A 20,877-nucleotide genomic window follows, 5' to 3' on the forward strand; every position below is an offset into this window, starting at 1 on the left:
AGTCTTCAACTGTCCAATGTTGGTGTGCTTGTGCAAATAGTAGCCTCTTTTTCCTATTTGTAGTGTAGATGAGTGGTACCCGGTAGGGTCTTCTGCTGTTGTAGCTCATCCGTCTCAAGGTTGTGTGTGATGTGGCTTCACAAAAGCTTTGCTGCATACCTCGGTTGTAACAAATTTATTTCAGTCAAAGTTGCTCTTCTATCAGCTTGAATCAGTCGGCCCATTCTCGTCTGACCTCTAACATCAACAAGGCATTTTCGCCCACAGGACTGCCACATACTGGAAGTTTTTCCCTTTTCACACCATTCTTTGTAAAGCCTAGAAATGGTTGTGTGTGAAAATCCCAGTAACTGAGCAGATTGTGAAATACTCAGACTTGCCCGTCTGGCACCAACAACCATGCCACGCTCAAAATTGCTTTAATCACCTTTCTTTCCCATTCTGACATTCAGTTGGAGTTCAGGAGATTGTCTTGACCAGGACCACGCCCCTAAATGTACTGAAGCAACTGCCATGTGATTGGTTGATTAGATAATTGCTTTAATAAAAAACTGAACAGGTGTTCCTAATAATCCTTTAGGTGAGTGTACATATATATTGCAAAATATACTTCAAACTTCCAAACTTTGTGTGGCCTTCAGATTATCTCAAGAACAGTGCGTAGAGAGCTAATTGGAATAGGTTTCCATGGCCGAGCAGCTGCATCCAAGCCTTACATCACCAAATACAAATTGCAATGCAAAGCATCAGATGCAGTGGTGTAAAGCATGCCGCCACTGGACTCTAGAGCAGTGTTGATGTACTCTCTGGAGTCTGGGTTTGGCGGTTGCCAGGAGAACAGCACTTGCCTGACTGCATTGTGCCAAGTGTAAAGTTTGGTGGTGAGGGGATTATGCTGTAGGGTTATTTTTCAGGTGTTGGGCTTGGCCCCTTAGTTCCCGTGAAAGGAACTCTTACTGCTCCAGCATACCAATAAGACATTTTGGACAATTTAATGCTCCCAACTTTGTGGGAACAGTTTGGGAATGGCCCCTTCCTGTTTCAATGCGCACCAGTGCCCAAAGCAAGGTCCACAAAGACATGGATGAGCGAGTTTGGTGTGGAGTCTTGACCTTAACCCCACAGAACACCTTTGGGATGAATTAGAGCTGCAAAGGGTGGGCCAAGTCCATATTAAACTCTATGGATTAATGAGATGTCATGAAAGTTTTTGTGTATGTAAAGGCAGGCGTCCCTTTATATATATATATATATATATATATATATATATATATATATATATATATATATATATATATATATATATATATGGGGGGGGGGTATGGGGAAAAATATTGTGGCGGTACAATGGTACAATAATCTATATTGATAAAGTAATAGTAGCCTACCATACCTTACTACATTTCCTACCTTACATATTTTCATATTCAAATATGGTATTTATTTATATTGTCCTAAAAATACCATAGTAACGTTATGTTAAAAAAATGGCAGTAGCGCAACTGCGTTTGTGTTGTCGCTAGAGGGCGCATGCGTGTCGTTTCGAGGTTTGTGTGTGTGTGTGTGTGTGTTTGGGGGTGTCATTGATCACACACAGGAGGTAAACGCGATCACGTGACCGAACAGTGCAGTTGGTGAGTTCTCACAGCATGGCGGAAGGAGTAGTTGTCCGGGATTGTTACTCACCTTTTAATTCATGTCTTCTGTCTTGACGGGAGGATTGTTGCCTCGAAGCGCATTTCTTCACACTTAAAACAACTTCAGCGTATTCTAACAGCGATGGCAGACCGCGGTGTGGATTTGGCTGCTCTACCGAAAGAGGTTAGAGAGCAGTTGGCGGAGTTGGAGCTCGAGCTGTCTGAAGGTAAGAGATGGAGTTGATCACCTCAACCTTAATAATGTTAATGATATTAACCTAATATTTAAATCCTACGGTCGTGTGGCTATAACATACACGTATATACTCTCAGGCAGACAGTGTCTACTGCTTTTTTGTTGGTGCTTGAAGGTCCCCAGTTTCCCCTCAGAGAATTTTTGAAAGAGGCTGTGTCTCAAAAACTAGCGAGCTGCCCTACCTAGACAGATTGTCTGGATACCCAAAATGCAGTTTTTAACGTTCCGAAAGTCCCTTTGATGCCCAGACATGCTGTCTAGGTAGGCAGCTCACTAGTTGTTGGGTGAAATTAAGATTTCCCCACCAACAAATATGCTTTTAACTCCGTGTAAATGAAAGAACCGAACGTGATCGAGAACTAGAAGAGCAGTATCGCTGAACCCGGCCGTTGATTTCACCTCAAGAGACCGAGACTATTGTTTGTCCAGTGAGCTTGAGACCTTAAAGAAAAGAGAGCCCTTGACAGTTCAGCTAGACACAATACCTTAGAACAGAGACTGTCAGTAAGGTAGATCGAGTTCATATCGTTTTGGGTGTTGATTTATATACATGGTACGATCTTTGTTGTTCCCAAAGCCCTTTGTTTTCATGTAGGAGATGTTAAAGGGGCACCACTTTTTGCTGTCAGTGTGTGTCTGTTACCTTAATGCGAAACTCAATGACAGCATTGGTCTATATTTGCTGTAATTTAGCTGTTAGCACACAGACATCTGTCAAACACACCTAAGTTAGACACTTTCTCTCACCTTCTCACCCTTTACTCATTACTATAAAATGATTATTCAATGAATTATCCAACCATAGTTTATCTTGTAAACTATATTTGCTTTGAAGATTTTCACTACACTATGGGTTAAAAGGACCCTTTACAGACTGTCAGCTCATTATTAAAAAAAGAAAGAGCCAATAACTACATTATCACATAATATATTCCTTATTTTCAGCTACTACTTGAGTTAATTCGGATTTATATATATTTTTAGTTCATTCAGTATATATATAATCATAGAAACATGTAGTTCTATATTTCTATCGATAATCTCCAACAGTACCTTTCAGCCAGACTCTTGACTGGATATTCCTGCAATGCGTTTGATGGAAGAAAATGGCATGTCATTATACAGTATAGTGTTCCTTAGATGCAACATTTAATTTTTAACAGTATTGTGAAATATAATAAAAATGTACAGCATTTTAATATATTTTAAAATCAAAGTTATGCGTGTGATGGCAAAGCTGAATTTTCAGCATCACTACTCCACAGTCTTCAGTGTCATGCTCCTTCAGAAGTCAGTTTGTAATCAATATGCTCTTTTGGTGCTTATATTATCATCAATGTTGAACACAGTTGTTCTGCTTATTCGTAAACAAACAAAATATCTCTCTCTCTCTCTCTCTCTCTCTCTCTCTCTCTCTCTCTCTCTCTCTCTCTCTCTCTCTCTCTCTCTCTAATATACATTTCAGAAGAACAGGTATTTTGGTCTATTTAATGTATCCTTGTTGATTGAAAGTATTAAATTGTTTTTAAAAAACTGCCCCAAAACACTTTAATGATAGTGTATGTTTTTATTTATTGTTATGACGTGGGTTGTTTGAATAATCGATTTTGATTGGCTAGAAGGTGTGTGAAATATAAATGTTTAATGCACAGTCAGTTAAATCACTGTTCTATATTACTAGGATAGTTCATCCAAAAATTTAAATTATCCCAAAATTTACTTATCCTCAAGCCATCCTAGATGTATATGACATTCTTCTTTCAGACGAATACAATCAGGGTAAAAAATTGTCCTGGCTAGTCCCAGCATTATAATGGCAGTGAATGGCAGCCCCATAATTTGAAGCCTAAAAAGGGCAGCCATGTTTTATAAAAGTAATCCACATGGCTCTGAGGGGTATATAAGGCCTTCTAAAGTGAATTGATGGGTTTGTGTAAGAAAACTGTCCATATTTAAAAAAACGTTATAAAGTAAAATATCTAGCTACGGCCAGACTGTCTTCCATATTCAACTTAAGATGAATGGACTGATTACTGATTGTTCTCCTCTCCACCAATCAGCTGGTGTGTGGTGCACGTTCTGGCGCAATATGGCTGCCGTCGGATCATCCAGGTGGATGCTGCACACAGGTGGTGGTTGAGGAGATTCCCCCCCTTCCATGTAAAGTGCTTTGAGTACCCAGAAAAGCGCTATATAAATGTTCATAATATTAATAATAATTATTATTATTATCATTACTGCTACGTCTGACATCATCATCATGCCAATTACACTTTTTCCGTAAGTTGAATATGGAAGGCGGTCTGGTGGTAGCTAGATATTTTACTTTATAAAGGTTTAAATATAGATATTTTTCTTAAATCCATCATAACCCATCGATTCACTTCAGAAGGCCTTTATTAACCCCCCTGACTCTTTTACTTTAATAATGGATAGATACACTTTTTTGGTCTTCAAATTTTGGGCTGCTATTCACTGCAATTATAATGCTTGGATAAGCTAGGACATTTTTTAAATATACTCCCATTGTATCTGTCTGAAAGAATAATGCCATATACACATAGGATGACTTGAGGGTGAATAAATCATGGGCTAATTTGAATTTTTGGGTGAACTATCCCCTTAATGCGCTGCTCTAATTGAATAACCATAATTTTACCCTTCCAGCCAAATGTTGTTCTGCAATCATCAGTTTTAAGCTGTCAATGCTAGCAAATTACTATGGATCAGTGGGATAATCCACTCCACAGAGGTTCTTTTCCTCCATGTTGTGCATTAAAATTGTTTAATGCACAGCTAGCCTTGGATTATCCCTTAATATCTTTGAGACCATATATGGTGCCGTATTGAGTGTTATTGTAATCAGGTGCCCTAGAATGAAAAATTGAATTAACCTTGCCATATAATATCAAGAGTTTACATGGACATCACATACTGTGAGTCTCAAACATCATTGCCTCCTCGTTTATATGTAAATCTTGTTTGTCAAAATCATCACGGAAAAACAGGCTATTTTCAACATAACGGCAACTGTGACGCATTCGTTGAGATCCTTAATATGTACTCCCCTAACATTTGCATATCAGCCCATGTTCTTTTTCAGGCGGAACTGCGCAGCGCAGCATTTTTGGTTAGCGTTTTTCTAACCTTGGGCAATATCAAGCAGGATTCGCTCAGCGTCTTAAACTGAAGAAAGGGCCAATTTCAACTGTATTCCTGCAAGCAGTAAGCATAGTGATTTTATCCACTTATTGACTGTCGAACCCATTTCGGATTAAATTGAAAGTTTCTTAGTAAGATAACATTTCGATAATATCCCCTGTGTTGTCTAGATCTAACGCAAGATGCTATTTGAAACTCCAAGTAGCTCACATAACAGATTGTCAAATGACAAAGGATTATATTATTTCCCGCCAGTGTTGTCATAAAATACAACAGTAGATACGTATGTCAATCACTTTTGACGGATTGAAATCTAAATTAGCCTATATTTCATCATTAAAACATAACTCAGAAACTACGGTAACTATGTTTTAGTGTTGTCAAAAATATCGATATTTCGATATATATCGATACTGGAATATCTGAAACGATACGATTCTCAGTTTTTACAGTATCGATATTAGCTGCGCTCTCCTCTCCGACCGTCAGCGAGCTGACACACACCGGCATATTCTTACTCAGCCCGGTTAACCTCTGAGCACGGCGAACGCGCGTTCTGCTGAACTTTTTTCTTATGACAGTGTGTTAGTGTTAGTGTGTGATCGGTCTGAATTTCGCGCGGGATTGCACATAAATTAATTCTAGCCTACTAATGCCCGCAGATTTCGTGCTCCACATCTGAAGCGCACACACACATAGCCTACCCTAATAAAGCCGCCTCTGACATGATACAAGTGCAAACATTTGCTTCCTTTTCCAGCATATTATTGGTCAAATACACTCAAAGTATTATCAGTGCACATCTGGAAGAGTATTAACGTAAACACAGTCGCAAACAGTTCAGGAAGAACGAGTAACAGGAACAGTGTTCAGGATCCATGCGTCCGTTAGTCTTAAAGGGACCGCAGTCATTTGCTATTCAAACTACAAAAAGACAAACGATCAACTGCTCTTGACTGATCAACTTGTGTAACTTTAATAGTTTCATCTGTACGCTATTGAATTTTTTACAAAGAACATTATCCAATGTTGTTTTAAATGTAATTACTATGCATTTTTTAAATTCAGTTTCTTATCTGAATGTTAGACCTACCTGAAAAAATAAAGCAGTCTTTTTAATTTTTATCTTCTATTCTATTGCATTTATTTGTGCTATTGTTTGTAATCTGTTTATTTGTTCTTATTTTATTACTGTTTACTCGTCTTTTTACATTCAATTTACCATTCGAAATCAAGCTTTCTTGTGCTGTGTGTAAGCTACTGCAACACAATTACCCTATTGTAAAAAATACATTGATAGCAAAAATTTGTGAGATAATTTTAATAGTAATTGATCAATTGATCAATAATTGTTCAAATCAAAATGATGCCCAACCCTAAGGAACATGCTGGCCACATGAATTTTTAGTAAAAAAAAACAATGAATAATAAGTTCTGTTGTCATATTAAGCATCTTATCTTATTTATTTATTTATTTATTTTTTTACTGTGGTATCGATTTAGTATCGATATATCGATATTTTAGTCTGATATCGTATCGAAGTCATAATTTTGGTATCGTGACAACACTACTATGTTTACTTCTACTGTTTAGTTGCTTACAGATCGCTCACTCGATTCTTGTAGCTAACGTCACCTTCTCCACCATCTAAGTTGAAACGATTCTAGTCAATTTGTTAAATAAATATACATTTTTGAGAACTTAAGTATGATTATTTTGCAGCGGGTGAGTAGTAAACATGACACTGACTATTGTGGCTTTACTTTGTTTGGCTAAATAAATGGACTTTTAAATCAGTACTCTACTGTCAAACTATAATTTTACAGTACAGACAACATATATACGCGCTACCAAGTTCGATATTAAAAGTTGAGAAGCTATCATTGTAAAATCATTGCCATGACGGCTGGTATAGATGTAGCTGTCATTGAGCAGCAGTGCAGTGAAACAGCCAATCAGAGCAGAGCAGAGCTTAACATTAATATTCACGAACCTTCCAAATAAGGCAAAAACAGAGCATTACATCCTAGGGACAATTTCTAGGGTTGTAAATGGACCCGTAAAACTGTCTCTGGACAAATTTTGACCTTAAATAAGATCTATTCTATTTAGATATTAGAGAACAATTTAACATATTGTTTAAAATCATTCTAGGGCACCTTTAAAAATAGCACAAAGTTTTTTCTATGATAGATCAGCCATTTCATTCACATGGTTTAGAAGTTCGTTCAATTTTCATGACATCACAGGTATGGTGTTTCATGCACCATCATGCTTCTTCTCACCGCCGTGTCATCCGTCTGTGAAAGACGGTGCCGTTTTACTCATTTACTATGTCAGAGAGCACTATGTGGGGGAGACGTGTCACTTTTCAGCTTAGTAATAGTATTACACAACTGGAAGCATTTAGTGTGTGGGCCACACTCTCAAACAGCTTGTTGATGTGTGCAGCGCCAGGCTGCTTATCAAGAAAACTAGCCATAGACACTGTAACCGGAGTAACACATTTTATGACTGGATGATGATATACTATAAATTATGACCGTATAATTACTGATGACCGTTGAGCCACATTTTTTTTTGTCATCTAGCCACACTATAAAATGTCTGCTGAGTGAAAATAACGTAATGGAATAGTTTACCCAAAAATGAAAGTTTACTCAACCTCTTGTCAGAGCAAGAACTCACTCTCATGACATAAGGGTGTGTAAATCATTTTCATTTTTAGGTGAGCTCTCTTTTAAACCACTGTTTTGCATGTGTTCTAGAGGTCTGTGACTTTTGAGAGTGTGTGAAAATAACATGAAAGCTCTTGCAACTGTGTTTAACTTTAGTGTAAGGGTTTTAGTGCCCTTTGGGCAGATGAGTGATCTGGAGTGTTTGGTCAATTGGAGGGTGGTTGCAGGCTAACTCACCCCCCTTCTCCCATAGGAGCAGCTGCCAGCCTTGGCTGTTGCCTCCCCGGACGGTCACCTCCCCAGTAGCGCGTCACACTCCTGTCTGTGCTCTCCTCTGCTTGCGCCATCTCTTATTCTCCCTCTTTCTAGTTCTTGAGCTGACTAGCTCTTGCAGATATGACTCAAATGAATCACCACTCCCTGACCAATCAAAATCCACCTTAATTCAGCACAAGCTCTTAAATCATCTTATTTACACCAGTTCTAAATTGTATGTCCATATCTGATTGTATGCTCATTTTTACATTCAAATTACTTTTTCCAACATGCTCACTTAATAGTCCAAAAATCTCTCATGTCATTCCAAACCCAAACACAAATGAAGATATGATATCTGAGAGATTTCTATTCCTCCATTGAACTCCATTCCTCAGTCTGTTCACCCAAATTTCCCATGAAAAACACTCATAAAGTGATCAGAAAGAAAATCCAGACAAATCATGCTTGATCTTCCATTTGACCAAAGATGAGTGCTCTATACATTTGCTGTTTATATGTGAATAAAATACTAAATTAAATCTGTTCATCATATGAAGCTATTGTTTCTCTTTAGAAGACACTGATTAAACTGCTTGATTCATAAAATGGATTTATTTAACGATCATGGGTGAAATTATTTATTCCACTAAAATTATCAAATTTTAGTGGAAGGACAGATCACACAGATTTTTCTAAATTTGTGTTTAGAAAATGAAGTTTCTTAAGATCTATTTCATGTCTGCGAGGCGTACGCTGAGTTTCGTTAAATTAGGATGAGATGCGCTCCAGTTCACGAGCAATGCGAGTGGCCGCGAGGGCGCCTGCACAATTAGAGCATGTAACATTAGTAAAATATGCAGCCGAGAATGATTCACACAGACACAGCGTTTGTCTCGCGCGGCTGATGAGCCTCTCCCGGCAGAGTTCAAGCATCTGTGGACTCGTCCCTTCAGCTCTGGCCATCTTGCTTTCAGTCTGCGATTAGATTTTTTGTTTTCTTCATTACAGTTAAAGTAACATCTGCTTTTCTCTAGTCATTCACAAGTTTCTCACTTCAAACTTTCTTTCTTCTGCTCCGTTATGCACAGCGCGCGGCTCGCGCTCTGCTTCTGCCCTAATGCGACTTTTAGTCCAGTGCGACGTATGTAATTTTCCTCTTCATGACGCATATTTTGATTGATGCGACTTATACTCCGGAGCAACTTATAGCCTGAAAAATGCGGTAAGCACTGCATTGCAATACTTGCATTTTGCCCCGTCACTCTCATTTTTAAAGTGCTCCCACGCTTTCTTTGCCCGCTTCATTGCCCGCTTAGAAAGCTGGTCATGACTTCTTCTTGTGGATATTACAAATGTCTGGGAGCGCTCTGGCGGTCTCTAGGGGTGCAAACATATATTACAACTAAATTCAAGGCACGTCATTGACGCCACTTAACCGAGCAAAATGTTTCACTCGGTTACGCAATTTTTAACGGTTAATCGGTCAATCGGTTAACCATGGACACCCCTACCCTTTAAGGTTAATCTTTTAAAAAGGCTAGTAATTTAATAATAATCTTCAGTAAATTGTAAAATGAATGCGTATTTTTCATACTGTACATTGTAATGTATTGCGATGCCTAAATATATTTGTAAAATTTAAAATAATGGATTTAAAGTTTAGTATTTTTCTTCATAAAGTATTTAGAAAAAATTGTCAAACCTGGCAATTTTTTGGTCATGAGCAATAACTTGAAAATAATTAATGGCTTATCATTGTTATTGGCCAGAATTGCAGTGTCACTAATCTGCCAACTGTTTGTTCAGCGAGTTGACCATTATGACCTGTCCTGCTCCTAAAACCCATTTACACACAACCACTTGAAACACATGATATCAGGGATTCCATGGTCCTGAACAACCTGTTAATATCAAGAAAGTATATAATAATTAATAAAATAATAAATTATTGCTTTGGCTACTATACATATAGAGTAAAACCTGCCTGTGCAAGTCAGCATTTAGTCTGTCCACTAACGTCTTATTATAACCATTTGTACAATAACAAGTAGCTATAAATGCTTAAGTTAGCAATCTCTAGAATGATTTTAAATAAATCATGAATGTCTAGACAAATCCTGGAAAGCTCATGGACAAGTCCTGGAAATACACTGGTCTGAAGCTGTGGAAAACCTGCCCTCTGGTTTCCTGTTTAAAAGGTGTCTGTGCTGTTGCCTTGTCTTGCCTTTAATTCTGGATCCATGCGTGCTTTCCACAAGGTCACGTATTGACCTTGGTGGGTAGAAATATTTCCCATTACCATGCTCCACTGGGGCTTTTTACAGTGAAAAGAGTCTGTCCAAATTATCTCCTACATAATGACCCAATTCTGCAGGATTGTAGTGATCAGAGTAACAATAAGCACCATTGAGCTGATCTGGACTATGGTGGTTCTGATCTGAGCTGGCATTTGAGGCTTTCAACTGAAACCTTTGTGTCCCAAATGAGCAACTCAGAGAGAGACAGAGACAGAAAGAGATCAGTCAGAGAGTGTGCGTTCAGGCTTCAAAAACTGTGATAATAAATCAAAACAAAAATAACACCTTGATAATCTCTGTATTCGAGGGAGACCCTAATTATAATTCTTCTGTCTAGTAGTGCTTTCTTGTACACCTTGTAATAAACTAATGCTGTGTGTCATGTAAAGGGTTGCAGGAAGTCGAGTGCAACCTGCATCTGCTCTTGAATGTGTGCCACTCTTTGTTTAACCAGCTTAACGTGGAATTGAACTCGAACAATAAAAAAATCCCATTCAAGCTCTTGGTGACGTTGTTCAGAATATCTTAGCACTGTAATCTCTTCTAAATAGTGTATTGTTGTTCTTAAGAACAAAGGAAATTAGCCTGCTATGCTACTCAGCATTCAGAGCAGCATGGACGGCTCCCATTCCATGCCATCTTACTTGAATTACTCAAGTTACATTAGGGGGAGTTCTTTTAAAATGCAGGTTTGTTATTGGCCTCCGTGGACGGCTGTGATGTGGTGCTAATGTGTGTAGTTTGTTAGTATTGATTGCTGTTATGAAGAGGGTTGAGTTCAGGCTGTCAGCGGTATTGAGACTCAATGCTTTACTGCCACCATCCTGATTCTTATCTAGGGCACAGAATGACCGAACATGGACTGAACCCCGTTCATTTGTGCTTGAGTCATTCTCTCTCTTTTTTTTCTTCGGTTAAGCTGTCCTCTGACCATTAAGGGAAGCCACAGACATCTATTTTTGTCATGAAGTTGCTAAGCCTGTAGCTTTAAAGGACAACACCAGGGAATTTTTAAGTTAATCTTTGATCATTATACCTTTGTGAGTACAGTTATAGGAAAATAAACGAACCGGATTGGTCCTTGCAACACGGAGTTATTACAGTTAATGCCCAGAGCTCCCACTCAGCTAAAACGGCAGTTATGGGGGCATAAATGTAAAGGGTGTCTTTGTGCCTCTTAACAGACACAAAATGCAATAATTAAAATGTCTGTCCAACATGAACAGGGCCCTTACATGACACCGAGATGTGTTTAGCCACTTAGCCATTGTTTAAATTCACCTAAATAGTGTTTTAGACAGCTAGCTGTAGTGTCGCGCTGAAGTCCCGTGGGAACTCAGTGGTAGCCGGAAAAAAAGGCAAAAAAAGGCTTGGTGCGGGACGTTTTAGAGCCGGACTCTGACCTGAAGCATGCGCACGCCTTTCAGACAACATGCGATCGTGATTCAGGTTTTTCGCAAACTGTTTGGGTTTGAATGGTCAAAAAATTAGTGAACGTATAAATTTGTGGTAACTGGATCTGTGCTGGTCTTAAGCCAGACCTCTTATAATCTTATATTCTGTGTGATTAATGTTCATCAATGTTCATTTTCATTTTAACAATGAAAAACAGAAAACCAACACAAGACCGCATACTTGGCTAAATAACTAAAATATATTTATTAAGAATCAGTGTATAGTTAAATGATAGAGTGAGGACTAAGCAGTTTTATATTTGATTATTTAATTTCTTTCTTGACTTGCTACTGTTTTAAAAACAAAATACAATTAAAAATCTATATTTTAATTAAATGGGTCTATCACCAGATGCGTCCAGGGTGGGTGTGTGTTGAAACGCAGCTGTCAATCAACAATTGTGGGAGGGGTGTGATTTGAGGCTTGGTTTGAGACAGGGGAAAACATTTAAGGAGATTTAAAAAAAAATGTGTGTTGGCAGTGCCTCTACACAACACAACCATCCTATAATAATACAAATCCCATCCAGTTATATATATATATATATATATCACTGGATGGGATTTGTATTATTATAGGATGGTTGTGTTGTGTAGAGGCACTGCCAACACACATTTCCATACAATCAACTTGTAAAAGTGCATGTACCATTATATATGACCCCTTTAACGATACCCATCCCTACCGAGGTTGCTTTGTCTTCTCGATAGGCATTGGTTTTGTTTTGTTTTACAGAACTAATATGTGCTGGCTTTTGCTTGAATATGCTTGTGTGTCATGTTCGCTTGTTTGTCCACTTGCAATCGTATCGTCGTTCACTATAAACCATCGTCTGGTTTAACTGTCAGCTCGCATTGTGTCCAAAAAGTAAGTTAATCAACTACTAATATATGTTTGTTTCCTTTTGTGCTATATATGTAATGTATGACATTTTCTGATAATAACTACGCTGTATAGCAATCTTGTTTGCCTCCATCTTGACTGCCTCCATCTTGTCTCAGAGACTGTTTCAAAGATGGCTATTACTCACCTTGTTGCCAGGACAATTGTTTTGTATTGTACATTATAATGGATTATGACATAACAAGCTGGATGTATCCCTTACATCTTAGGACCTTTATTATAAACAAAACAGATTATAGAAATGTCAAGTATTTTGTCTAAGTTTTATTTTAAAAAATAGGATTCATGGGTATTGGAGTTTTTTTTTTAAATTTTCGACTTGAGATGACTTGAGACTGGACTCGGATTTGAGTGATAAAGACTTTAGACTTGACTTAGACTCTTGCTTAAAGACTTCAGACTTGATTCAGACTTGAACATTTCTGGCACATTGTAAATAGTAAATTCAGTGTTTGAGAGGGAAAATGCTGAAAACATGGCAATTTGTCTGAAAAAGACACCGTTTCATTATAACCATTTATAGCTCGGAGTATCCATTCAATATAAACTCAATAGTACAGTTGGCAATACGAAGAGGCGCATTGCTAGATATTTTATGTGCTGCGTTCATCCAATCAATGACACAAATATGCAAATAAGAACATTAATTCAGGGTTTAGAAACGTCAGTTTATGAATGCCCAGGATTAATTGTTAACCCCGGGTAAATTATGAGCGATATTAAATGTGAAGCATGATAAGTTCAACCCAGGATTCATTTTACCTTGTGTTGAGCCAGGGTTAAACAATCAAGTGTGACAAGCCCTCTGGTTTCTTTACTCAGTACTTCAGTACTAAAGGACAATTTTTTCATTACTGTAATCAGAATTTGTGGGAAAATATGCTTCTTCATTAAAATAGCAAAAAATCTTGTTGCATTAAAAATAGGCCACGTAATGATGTTTCAAAGCAGAATTGTGGAAAATCATGTTTTCATATTTTAAATGAAGAGCTTACATGATGATGAAATAAAATAAAATAAAATAAATTATATATATATATATATATATATATATATATATATATATATATATATATATATATATATATTATTTATTTTTTTTCAGCATAATGTAAGCTCTTTATTTAAAATATTAAAACATGATTTTCCACAATTCTGCTTTGAAACATCATGGTTGTGAAAAGTGATATAGAAAAGAAAATGACTTAATTTGACAATATGGCAGTAGACTATAGGCAGTTTTTGTTTGGCTAAGACTATTTGCGTACAGATGTACCCTGACCACATGAGTAGACCGTCACAGTTCCTCATTTCTTTAAAGGACCCTTTGTTACACATTTTGTGGAGGAAAGGTTTGCCACATACTTGTTAGGTAAACAAATAAAGTTTCTTAGCTGACTAAAGTTGTACTTTAAGTTGGCCGAACTGTGAATTTTATCAAAATATCAAACAAAGTTTAATGGATTTTTTTTGCTATAAAGATCAAGCAAAAAAAGTTTTTAAAATATAAAACAATACATGTACAGATCAAATGAAGGCAAAAACTGTTGTACACTTTAAATGTCCAAAAGTGTCCACGCCCCTTTTTGGGGCCACTAAATGTGTGACCAAGTGCTTCCAAGGTTTGCATGCTTGTCAAACTTAACCTCCAATCTGTCTGAAAGAACGACCTCACGGGAATCAAACACAAAGTGCTTTCTTTGTGGAAGCATCGTATTTATACAGAGAGCTACGCTTAGACAGATGGGACATGATCAGATGTCCAGGCTTCACACAGATTCCCTTTCCCTCAAACAAAAGCCCAGAGCCTCTTCTCCTGGTACTGGGCCCACTGGGTCTGCTCCCTCAGCGTGGGTTGTATGAGGAACCGGTCCAGACTGGCCTTTGGCTGTGAATAGTTAATGTTGCATCGCTGTGGTCTTATAGGGTGCCGAGCCTGAATTATTAACATGCCTTCATTAAATACCATGAGGCTTTGCTTGTATCTCCATTTACTGGCACTATGTGAACCAGGGTGTGTACGGGGGAAGTGCCGTCACACTACTCCATAAGTGAAAGTTAGTGTTGTGGTATAAGGGAGCTATGCGTAGCCAAGGAAACACTCATAACTCACAACACAATGCGCCATCCATGAACAGGATGTGGTCTCCTCATTGGGATGATATGACATCTCAAAATATTTCCTTAGTTGTTTAGTTGTTTGAAATAAGAATAGCTTGAGCCGTGGCATAGCAGTTGGCATGTGATGGTACTCAAGAAGTCAAGAAGTACCTATTTCTGTTCAAATGTTTGTAAGATTTATTTTTAAAGAAATTAATTTATTCAGCAAGGATGCATTAAAGCTACACTTTGTAACTTTTTTTAGTTTATTCTTAGCTAAAAACAGTTAGTTCCTTTAAAAATATGTGCTCATTAATGTATATTTACTTCTTTCAAGTAATAAAGTATTCTCGTAAGTTTATAATACGCCATTGAAAATACATACGGGTGAGGGGTTCGAATGCTGGTCGCCATGTTGCCCCTCCATCTTGAAAGTACATTAGCCAAAGAGGGACATACCCATAAATTCAAGCTTCGCCTTTCGCGTTTTAACACTCGATGGCACTGTGTCGAATGTGAAGAGGGAGTTAAAACGAAATCAGAATGGAGAGGAACAGAAACTATTATTCACTGGATGGTCATATACCTTTTCACTGCTAGATGGGGGAAAATATCCCACAGTGTAGCATTAAATTGTTAATTTTATAGTAAAAACATTTATAATGTTACAAAATATTTCGATTTTTAAAAAAGCAGTTTTGATGCAAACTGATGCGAATGTGCTCTAGTTATAGAGCGACAGTATCGACAGTCGGAGCGGGGCCAGGATAAGAAAAACAAATACAGAAAATCCGGAGCACAGCAATGGTGAAAAACTGTTTAATGGTCTAAGTCCACAATTTAGTACTTCACAGTTCACAGTCTTTGCAATGTTTTTAGCAATACATTTCTAACATGTATACATTTTTTCATAGAATTGCCTTTACAGGGACTTTAAAACACATCTGCTAAGTAACAAATGTATTTATTGTTATTTTATTGTGAGATTTTGCCTCACCTCCCACCACTGCTATACCCCTTCTAGCCACAACTCTTCTTCTAGGTTTGTAGTGTATTTCTGTGGCAGAATTACAGCGCCACACACTGGCCTGGCATGTAAACTACATCGTTTTGAGTTGGTTTCGGTGATCTCGTGTGGACGCAGATATTTCTTGAAACAAGGAAAAAAAAGATTGGATTGGGAAAGCTCTGGCTTCGTGTGGACGGGGCCTAAGTCTATATTTAGCAAGTCATCAGCTGATAATGCCAAAAAAGTGCATTTGGGATTAGTTAGGATTTGTCAAGACAAAGTTAATCACAAATGTGTTTACAGAACTTCTTATAGTTGTTAGAAAATCTGAACTTTTACAGACAAACGATTATAGAAGTCAAAGAGCTTTCTCGAGTTCTCAGTCTGCTGCTTTTTCCAAACCTCAGCCTTGTTTACAGCTTTTATTCAAAGCACCCGGGACACTCCTGTTTTTGTATCCTTCCAGCCTGAGCTTTCCTCCAGGGAAAAGCGTTTCACACACGTTCAGACTGTGAGAACCTGTTTTCCCTGCATTTGTCCTGTTGTGTTTGCTTGATTTGCACACTTGCATTTTGCTCTGCACTCTTCCCAGAGTAAAAGCACCTTGAATCAGTCCTAACATTTCAGGAAAGAGGAAATGCCACCTCAGAGTTTAGACAAGCAGCAGATTACCATGAGTTTTGAGCCCTTGATGTCTGACATGTGAGGTGCAGTGGTTGTTTTGCTGGTGTTGCTCAACCACACTATTGTCTTGAAGACCCAGAGTTAGTGTGAACTGGCTGGCAAGTGCTGACAGATCCCTCCTGAAGTCCCAAGTCGCGTTCACTGACATCAGGTTTCAGTCGGGGCTTCTTCTAATGAAATGGCGGTTTTCAAATGTTTGTTTGACTTTAGGTTTGTCTGACTGTCATGATATAGCTGAAGGGGAGGTTCTGGGTCAAAACTCGCCGTTCCTCTCAGATATTTGCGTGACATTTACGAGTTCTTGTGTCATAAAATATGTTATAAAATCACAACATAGTTTCAATTGTTTAGCGGTTTACCAAATGTGCCACCAAAGATGCCAGGGATTTGTTTAGACTAAAATTGTAAGTCTGATTGCTTGCCAATCACCACTACTGAACATCTATTTTACACAAGAAAAATATTTGAAGCAATAAATGTTTTATTCATCACAAGGCTGTCGATTGATGCAATTTCTGCGAATTGGCCAAGTGGGTTTGGTTATATGATGGCGTTAAGCTCAAAATGACTAATTACTGGCCGATTAATCAGTCTGCCACTCGTTTTATTGTTCTGTTCAGCATATGACCCGGTCAAGGCTGAGTCATAACACTTACGTTCCCTATCATTGTTGTGTTTCTTGTCTTGTCTACCCAGGCTCAAGTTGTTGTGAACAGAATTAAGCCCATGAGAAATGAAGAACCGATTTAAGGAGTAGTCTACTCCGATAAAGTATCATTTCTTATGTTCTAACAAAAGTTCAGCTCTAATCCTCTCTCCCAGATCTTCCTCCCCTCCCTCGCTTCCTCTCTCTGTCTGTTCTCCATGTGTCATTGCGCTGGAGTCGGGCCTGCTGAATCAGATTATGAGCACTTGATTGTTGGTGGAGGGTGTCGCCACTGTTAAGCATTTTAACAGCACCTCTACACGGTCTAATTTTAAATCCAAGTGTGACCTCATAAGCAACAGAGGGACTCGCAAGATGTCGTCACTTCTCAAGAGGGTCAAAACGTTATATATTATAAACAACATGTTTTTATTGTATTACTACATGTTTTTTGTTCATAAAATAAATCTTATATCTGTAATACAATGACAATTCCTGATGGATAGCTCTGCATTTGTTTTTTCATTCTATATGCTTTTTTGCTTTGGAAATATAACAAATATCACATTACAGAAGTAACATGGGACTGACTCAACATGACTTCTAACGTATATGTATTCATATTTTGCTGTGTGTTCAGAGTGAAGGTAATCCCTTTACTGGACTCCTACGTAAAGGCGTGTGTGAGTCTCTACAGTTGAGTTTACTAAGAGTACAGCAGAACAAAAAAGATATTTAGAGGTGTGGTTGTACAGATCCTTGAACTTTGTCAGCAGTTGCGATGTCTTGGCACGTCTTTGCAGTGCCATAAAGCTGTCAAACATCATGGTTTTTCTTCATATGTTCTAATTTGTTGTAAACACCATTAGATCTGATGACATAAATCAATTCGTAAAAAACAAAACAAAAAAACAAGCCGGCCTGACCTGCCAATCACCTATTTGCCTTTGATCGCTCTCATTTCTGGAATGAGATGGTGTATGCCAGCTATAGGTTCCACCTAAAAGCGAGCTAGGGTCGAGGGGATGTGATGTCATGATACGGCAAGGAATGAATGAGGATCTAGCATGTGCTTCTTTCGCAATGAAACTCTCCCTTCCTCCCACTCTTCTCCCGGCAGACACACCCTGTAGCTCGGGGACTTGTTCCATGTTTCCAGTGCGTTGGATGGAGACCAGGACGCGTCAGAGCTTGGCAGCTGAACCAATCCCATGCCGTCTTGTGATGAACTCTGATATAATGATCAGCCAATCTATGCGTGTATCAGTGTGCATTTGCATCAGTCTGAGTAAACATATCCTGAAAGCAGGGCTTTCCCCTCCTGGTCATGTTTAATCAGCTATTTTCTTACAGGGCCGGCCTCGATGATGTCACAGTTTTCTGAGTAAACAGTTTGGAGTGAGCAATGCCTCTTGGGAAACTTAGTTTTAAGCCTAAACTCTCTTCCCTCTATAGTTAGATATGGGGATTTTGTTTTGATGAATGTTGTAAATTTACATTTGGCTGTGAGCCGTCATGTTGTGAGCGCACTTGCTTCTGTGTTGCCTAATGTGTATGTGGGTTTTATAGGCTGAATAGTTTCTTGAGAGAGGCTTGAGAAATAGCTTTAAGGCATGAACGTGTTTGATATAGTGATTTTAAGATGTATTTTACATTCTTTCATAATCTTTACTGTTTACATACTAAACACGCTAAACATTGAACCCAAGTATGTACTCTAGCAAATACTCAGTAATGCACTTCATCAAGTTGTTGTTTATTATTAATGTATGCATAGTTATGCCGTAAACATACTGTATGACAGTAGTTTTCAACTTTCAATAATTTTTTAATTAAAAAGAGTGTATGATATATCGGGACCAAAATAATAAGAATAACTATGCAATGTACACAGTATATGTCCAATATACTTAAAACTGTATATTTTAATTGTCATTCATAATATTTATTAGGATAGGGATATGGCTGGATTTAACCCTTTAAGAGCATTATTTTCAACAACACTTCAATGAAAGGGACTTTCTATCTATCTATCTATCTATCTATCTATCTATCTATCTATCTATCTATCTATCTATCTATCTATCTATCTATCTATCTATCTATCTATCTATCTATCTATCTATCTATCTATCTATCTATCTATCTATCTATCTATCTATCTTAACTAACTAACTAACTAACTAACTAACTAATCTGGTTAGCAAAATATGGTTGAAACAGGGATTTCAAATTTCCTGCTCTGATAATTGACACTTTTAAAATGCCTGTTTTGACCAGAAATTGCCTGAACAGAGAAGAGGAACATGTGCTCATTACCAGCTCCTGCTGTTTTTGTGTGTGTGTTTTTGAGAGGGAGAGAGAGAGAGAGAGAGAGAGGTGGTTTATCCACAGTTCTGGTTGACTTTAACTGGCCTGTGTTGAATGTGTTGCCCAACTGTAGTTGTGACCCACTGGACGGGTTTATCTCTGAATCTGTGGTCAAATATCACTGCAGTTAAGCAGAATCTTTGACTCAGAGATGTGGCGTTGGTTCCACGGTCGGTCACGCAAGACACGTCTCAAACAAAGCCCTCCAGACATCCAGTTGCGACATAATTTCCATTAAAAGCGATCTAGATGTCATACAAGCACAGACACACATTCTGAGTGTCATACATGAATAAAAAGTGGTAACTTGTCTAGTAGTTCTCTTTTCGCAGCATCAACATATTCACAAAATGTGACCATCATAGTAATTTTTCTCAGTTCGCACTTAAGTACAATTAAAATAAATAAAAAATTTATTAGGGGTGTAACCATCCTCCACCCATGGTTCGGCATGCTGCCTTTATTATATAAATTATGGACAAAACAATCGCTCTTTGTAAATATTGTTTGATACAAGTGTCGTAAGGTCAAAGCAATACATCTAAAATGACCAGTTATTAATGCTGTCATCACCTGGGTGTTGATAGAGTGCGAACACAGGTGGAAATGTAATGGCTAATTCAGACAGACAACAATAAGGGCTCATCACAAAAGTTTACAATTTGTGCATGTTTTAAGCCTTGCCAAATGCAAACATTTAAGCGGAAGAAAGAGAACTTGTGCACACACAGAAACCTGCGTCAAACAATGTGTGAATAGTGTCTTCTTGCGCTTGAATGGACAAATGCACAAAAAATTGACAGAAGGGTCCATCTTGGGGAGTATCTTCGTAAATCTAGTCGGTTATGTCTTAAATGAACGCAAACATTTGAGAAAGACAACTCGAGTACAGTATAAGAATATTGGATCTGTGCATCAGGTTTTTAAATTACAGCTGCCTTATGTACCTCCTGCTGTCTGTTTGTTTTTAATGATCACTTACTGCCCTTGACTGAAAAATATTTGTAACTTTAAGATTAATCTATGTTTAATTTATACAATGAAGGCTGAATGAAGAGGACTATGTTAGTGAAGACTGTGTTAGTGTTGTTTTTCATGTATTATTGTCATGAGGAGTGGTTATGTTAGAGAATGTATGTCATGCTTATAAATTATTGAAAACTTGACCCTCTACGGTGTTTCAGCATTATAAATGACAATGAAAAAATTGCATTTATAATACAATAATAATTAAAATAATTTACATTTTAGTATTATCATATAAAATTAAATTAAATTAAAATATATGCGCCTTGTGCTTGATATTTTTGGCAACAAGGAAGACATTAGCACATGCTTTTAAGGATCCTTTGTGAGTTAATTTTAGACTAGGAATAAATTAATTCAATAGATATATATATTTATACATCCAAATGTTTTTT

At 37.7% G+C, this 20,877-nt stretch overlaps 1 protein-coding gene across 4 annotated transcripts in view; it reads left to right on the plus strand.

The window, feature by feature from the left end:
• The first annotated feature begins 1,624 nt into the window (after positions 1-1,624).
• dip2ba (disco-interacting protein 2 homolog Ba) overlaps positions 1,625-20,877 on the plus strand; it is a 54,757-nt gene continuing 35,504 nt past the window's right edge. For all 4 annotated transcript variants that reach the window (XM_067446064.1, XM_067446066.1, XM_067446065.1 and 1 more), the window contains exon 1: positions 1,625-1,864. In XM_067446064.1, the coding sequence (XP_067302165.1) occupies positions 1,780-1,864 (85 nt within the window). In that variant the 5' untranslated portion in view covers positions 1,625-1,779. The remainder of the gene's footprint in view (positions 1,865-20,877) is intronic.

Source organism: Pseudorasbora parva, chromosome 6, assembly GCF_024679245.1.
Source record: "Pseudorasbora parva isolate DD20220531a chromosome 6, ASM2467924v1, whole genome shotgun sequence".
NCBI classification, from domain to species: Eukaryota; Metazoa; Chordata; class Actinopteri; order Cypriniformes; family Gobionidae; genus Pseudorasbora; species Pseudorasbora parva.